The following is a 6,000-nucleotide window of genomic DNA, read 5'->3' on the forward strand; positions in this document are numbered from 1 at the left end:
ATCCAGGAGTAGGAGGGAGAGGAAGAGGGGGCTGGGTGCTACACAGAATAAGGGGTGGGCAGAACATGAGGAGCGTGTGCTATACAGAATGTGGGCTGGGGCTGACCCTGAGCAGTGTGTGTGTATACACAATGGGGGGGCAGACCCTGAGGGGCGTGTGTGCACACAAAATGGTGGGGGATGCCCTGAGGAGCGTGTGCATACACAGAGTGTGGGGCAGACCCTGAGGGGCGTGTATACACACCGTGGGGGGAGACCCTGAGGAGCATGTGCTACACAGAATGGGGGGAGAGACCCTGAGGAGGGTGTGTACACAGAATGGGGGGGAGACCCTGAGGAGTGTGTATACACAGAAGGGGGGGAGACCCTGAGGAGTGTGTGTACACAGAATGGGGACAGAGAGAGACCCTGAGGAGTGTGTGTACACAGAATGGGGGGGAGACCCTGAGGAGTGTGTGTACACAGAATGGGGACAGAGAGAGACCCTCCGTGTGTGTGCAGTTGAGGGTGGGGGTAAGGGTTGTTAGTTCCCAGCACAAGATCTATTAGTTGCTAACATACTTGCTTTATTGCAACTGTTTTTTACATCTTATTTGTGTCTTTGTGTTTTCTGTATCCTGTATGTGTTTTAAACAAACAGAAGCTTGATGCTTAATGCTGTATTCCACTAATGAAAACAGGTATCATTGAACATCTAAATATTTAATATTTCTTTTTCAGTTTCCAACTTTGTGTAATCAATACTACAAATTAATCACATTTATTTGTGAGATTTTTCCTGAGAAAATACCGCAGCTTCCTGAAGATCTTTTTAAAAGTCTGATGTACTCGCTGGAACTAGGAATGACATCATATCCTTTAAAAGCGTGTCATGAGCACTTGGCACTGGGGAAAGAGGGTGCGTGAAGAAGCATTTTCAGGAGTTGCGTTTTTCCTTTGGTCGTTCAGTCTAATTTCTTGAAAAGCAGCGTGTCTTAGGTACAGTGATGCTGTGTTTCTTTGTGAATTTGCCTCACCTTGGCCTCCTTTCGCAGATCCTAGGGTCTCTGGTCCCTGGTCCCAGAGTCCTGTCTGATGGAGCCCAGTCAGTGGAGTCGGGCCCTGTTGCTGGCCTCTGGTCTTAGTCCTGCTTGGTTGTGTGTATCGTAGTCAGAGCACATGGAGATCCCCCAGTCCTGGGCCCCAGACCCGTGTGGGCAGGCTGGGACACAGTGGGGCCCTGGTCTCTCATCTCACTCAGCAGACTCCCACATACTCCAGCGCGCTCATTTCTAGAACAGTCGTCCACTGGCTGACAGCTCTAAGTGTTGTGTTCTGAGTCACAGCTCTCTGTGCTCGTTGTTCTTTGACTGTGGTGATCAGAATGAGTTCGGAGGTTTGCCAGCTGTGCCTGGAAGCCTTGACTCCGTTAGCTGAGCAGTGTGCAAAAGCCCAGGAGACGGACGCACCCCTCTTCCTGGCCACGCGGCACTTCCTCAAGGTGAGGTGCTGGGCGTTCCCGCCAGGCGGTGCCGACAGCTTTATCCCTGACAAGACTGTCTTTCTTTCCACTGTGGTTTCAGGAGCTCAGCTTCGTAGCATCCTCGGATACCACTCCTCTGTCGCTTTGTGTTCTTGAAATTCCATGTGGTGACTGTACCAGGAATTTGATAATCAGATAACTTCATTTACCACAGCAAGCAATAACATCTTCACGTTTGTCCTTGGCATTTTAGAAAACGATTTCTTTACTTTTAGAGTTAGTTAATAAATAAGAATAACTACCACCTTCTTTTTCCCTCTTGGAATGGGGAGGGACTGAAGGGTGGTACGGTTGTCCATGTCTTTATTGAGAGGTGTTCCCGTGTCTTTCAGCTGGTGTTTGATATGCTGGTTTTGCAGAAGCACAGCACGGAGATGACCACCGCGGCCGGCGAGGCCTTCTACACGCTGGTGTGCCTGCATCAGGTACTGGCGAGTCCCTGGGCCTCTCCTGGCTCATGTGGCTGGCGCTTGTTCCTCGGGGACTGGGCCTCCGTGTGTCTGCACCTTCCTCAAAGCCTTGTTCTCAGTAGCTCGGGCGTTCTCTGTGTTTATCTGACAAGCTGTTCATAAGTAGTTACTTTCCCTTCTCCACTGTCATTACCATCCTTTGCTTGATGGCTACCCTCAAACTTGTCCTGAACACCTGTGCTGGAAGACACGGCCTCTGTCCTTGAGGAACTCAGTTTTGCAAGGAAACAAGATACAGGAGCCTGGGCACCCCGAGGAGTCTGCCCTCAGGCGGCCTGGAAAGCCGCAGTGTGTTGTCTCCTAGGACAGGGTGGACAGCTGTGGGCGGTTGGAGCCCGGAGGCCATGTGCAGTGCCCCCTGATGGGGTGGGCATGGTGGGGAATGCAGGGGTTGGGCTGGCCTGCCCATCTTCCACAGCTCCGTGTCCCCCTTCCCAGTGGAGGGGGTGCCTGTGGGTGCAGGGGAGGTACAAGGGCTATGCATTTGCTGGGCCTGGGACCTAGGGTAGGTTTTGAAGAGCCTCGCATGCTACTTAAAGACCACCTTCCTGCAGCACCTGGCTCCAGGTGGCTCAGGGACTCTTGTCACCTCTGCCATGTGTGGTGCCCAGCTTGGGGGAGGGGTGCTCCTCCATTACTTGCTTCCTTCCCTCTGCCTTCTTCCTTCCACCCCTGGACATAAGCCATTCCATCTTGGTGGCCTTTTAGAAAACACAGGCACACATTGTAGAAAAGAGGGCAGGGCCTCAGGCTTGGCTGGTCTGGCCCTAGAGCCACTGCCATTCCTGTGACTGGGGGAGTGACATGCGTGTGTGCGCTCGTGTCTTTGTGTGTGTACGCTCATGTACTTGTGTGTGTGTGTGTGTACACTCAATCCCTGTGCACAGGCCCGCCACCTCGGGCAGTTAGGTTAGCTCCATGCTGAGGGGTGGGGTGGGGTGTGTGCCTCACCCCTCTTGTCCAGATGGGTTTAGCATCTGGCCTCCCCACTTGGGTTCACGATGCCCCAAGAAACTCACAAGAAGGAGTAACAGCCGCTTTTTTCATAGTGCTTATTTTAGAAAGCTGCCCTGCCTGCGTTCCCTTAACCCACACCCTGTTGGCTGTGCCAGGCTTTATGGTGGAGGGCGTCACAGGCAGGGAAGCCACGCCCACTACCGGTCCACGCCACTGAGCACGGAGCACACCTCCCTTCTGCTGCAAAGGAGGCCGGGCCATGCCCCTCCCCGCCCCTCGCCCAGCTCCTGTCTGCACTTGGTGCATGCGCTGTGTCGTTGCTCTGTGGGTAGGATTTCTGCATCGACCTCCAGGAAACCTGGGAGTCAGCTTGTAGACTTAGGGCCCAGGAGTTTACTATAAATCTACTCACCAAGACTATCGTAAAATGCAAAATAAAGTGCTTTGAAACAGCAAGGAGAGGTAGCAGCACAAAGTAGGTCATCCTTTGGGCTCTGGACGCAGTTCTTGGGCTCGTTCTTGCTCAAAGGCCTCAGGTCTTGGCTATGTCCTTGCCTCTCTTTGTGGAGAGCTTTTGTCTGTAAAGCAGGGGTGTCAGCTGTGTCCACCTCACAGGCTTGTTACACAGCAGTGAGTTACCAGTGGAAAAGCTCAGAGCAGGAGGAGGTGTCAAGGATCAGAAGAGCTGCTGGTCTGCCTTTTGGGCCCTGCAGCCCACTGATTGGTGTTTTTTGTAGTGTCTGAGGATGATCATGCTCTTCTGTACTTACCTTAGGGATGCTCTGCGCCCTTCTCTCTTCAACAGGCAGAGTACTCGGAACTGGTGGAAACACTGCTGTCGAGTCAGCAAGACCCAGTCATTTACCAGAGGCTAGCTGATGCCTTCAACAAGCTGACCGCGAGCAGCACGCCCCCTGCGCTGGACCGGAAGCAGAAGATGGCCTTCCTGAAGAGTTTAGAAGAGTTTATGGCAAATGTTGGTGGTCTCCTTTGTGTAAAATAAACAACAGAGCTTTATGCTGTACCAGACCCTTCCTGCGAAGTGCACTGAATTGCTGAGAGTTGACTAGAGTCTTGTCCTGTTCATCAATCCCACGGCCGCTCGGACTCTGGAGAGCCTGCCAGCTCGGGGTGTGATGCGGGGAGAGTCGGCTCGAATCGGCTTCTGCTGTAGGCGTTAGCCGCCGTGCGGCGTAGGGCTTGTACTTTGTCAAATGAAACTCAGTATGTGTGCAAACACATGTGGGCACCAGGAAGTACATCCCCAGTGCCTTTTCCCTCTTTGACAGAGCATCAGGTGGCCGCCAGCGTCCAGTCTTGTCCTTACAGACAAGCTGGATGTCTGCTCAGCCACTGGCTGTTGACGGCACATCACCGAGGAGCTGGTTGAAAGGGTAGACCCCGGGGCCCAACCATGGACCCTCAGAGTTTGTTTGTTGGACCCTGGATTCTTCATTTTAACAAGCTCCTCTCCTCTGCCACCCTGCAGCTTTCAGTCAGTGCGGGAGACACTGAACGCTTCTAGCGATGTGCTCCCCCCAGCCCAGTCCCGTCCTTCCCTGGGAGGGGCAGGTGCTCCAACCAGAGAAGGGCACCAGGGTGGGTGTCTGTGGCCTCTCATTGCCCCCTGTCTGCTGGGTCACGGCAGCCTGACCACTGCAGGTCCTGTGAACCTGCTCTGATGCCTGAACCAGAGGAGAAAAATGTGTGTCTATTTTTGTTCCATAAAAATAACTTTAGGAACTGTAGCCATTTCATTGCCTTAATTTTGAGAAGAAATTACAAAAAGAAGCAGAGTGTTTTAGTAAGAAATCAAGTCTTGACGCTTCAGAGTTGGTTTAGTGTGTTGGCTGCTATGAACCCAGGGCCCGTTTGATTGTGTCTTTGTGGTTTTGTGGGTGAAATGAAAGGCTCATTCATACCTAGTCTAACTTTCTGAGTACGTTTCTGTTTCTGTCCACCCTCATGGCCCGTGGCTGATACTCTGCTCTGAATGGCTTGCTTAAGCAATAACTCTTTTTAAGGATGTGAATTGCTGGTTCATACACACACTTAAAGGTGGAGATGTCAGAGCAGTAATTACCCTCATTTCACAGGAGCCACGTGAATTTAAGAGATTAAAAAGTTCACCGTAGATCCCTTTGATTTTTCTAATCAGGATTTGTGTACTGCTGTCATACTCTCCTGAGCTCTGTGTGCCAGCCCAGATCACAGAAAGGGAAGTGAACTTAGGACCAGCAGGCATGTACCCTGGCCCCTGTGGGTCAGGACCCACAGCATGGCCACAGAGGACGCGTGTGTGCAGGGCCCTGTGCTCCGGGCAGTTACAGGCCCCCAGCCTGTTGCAGGCACTGCTAGACACAGAGCAAAGCCTCAGCTTTTTGTGGAATGTTCTCTTATTCGATCATGGCTGGTTAAACAGCTGAGGTAGAGCAGAAACGTCTCGGAAGATGTCTGGGGAAGCAGGTGTCCTCTTGCAGAAGTACACGTATGACCACCTTCCTGAGACACTTGGGACAGTGCATTTACTTTTAGGGTTCTCTTTCCTTCCCTTAGAGAACTTGAAGTCAGAGGCAGCAGGAGTTACTCCGTTTTGTGGTGGTCTGGTGTTTTCAGTGTCCCAGTGCCCTTGGGCCCAGCAGTTGTGATCTAAATACATCCCTGTCTCTCTGCCTAAGGGCACCAAGATGCAGCTGACCAGGCCCGTCCTCTGACTGTGACAAGACTGTACTCAAGTTGTTATTAAAAAGAAAGATAAGTAGAAAGGACTGCTTTGGTAAACAACAGGGCATCTGGACAGAGATGTCTTTGCTTAGTTTGCCCATATTCTGTCACGATACTGTGTTTTCATTAGGAGCCATTCAGCTGAAATGAGAGTTTCTTCAGCTTGGACCAAATGGTACTGAAAGTACCATAAGACTGTGGGTTAGTGGCAGACTGGAAGGACGGGCCGCCACTGTGTCTGGGTGGTCGGAGCCAGGCTCTCTCCGGGCGTTTGTTTATTTTCCTGGTTGGATACCTGTTCAGTTTGGGTGTTGTGTTTTACTGTGC

At 52.0% G+C, this 6,000-nt stretch overlaps 1 protein-coding gene across 3 annotated transcripts in view; it reads left to right on the forward strand.

Annotated features, from left to right (window-relative positions):
• The window catches only part of XPO4 (exportin 4), an 88,190-nt gene extending 82,488 nt beyond the window's left edge, over positions 1-5,702 (forward strand). For 2 of the 3 annotated variants that reach the window (XM_069601689.1, XM_069601690.1), the window contains exons 21-24: positions 721-851; positions 1,363-1,480; positions 1,855-1,947; positions 3,755-3,978. In XM_069601689.1, the coding sequence (XP_069457790.1) occupies positions 721-851; positions 1,363-1,480; positions 1,855-1,947; positions 3,755-3,952 (540 nt within the window). In that variant the 3' untranslated portion in view covers positions 3,953-3,978. Of the gene's footprint in view, positions 1-720; positions 852-1,362; positions 1,481-1,854; positions 1,948-3,754 lie in introns of all 3 variants that reach the window. The other variant, XM_069601688.1, reaches the window with a different exon arrangement.
• Positions 5,703-6,000: the final 298 nt, after the last annotated feature.

The sequence above is a fragment of the Ovis canadensis genome, chromosome 10, assembly GCF_042477335.2.
Source record: "Ovis canadensis isolate MfBH-ARS-UI-01 breed Bighorn chromosome 10, ARS-UI_OviCan_v2, whole genome shotgun sequence".
NCBI lineage: Eukaryota > Metazoa > Chordata > Mammalia > Artiodactyla > Bovidae > Ovis > Ovis canadensis.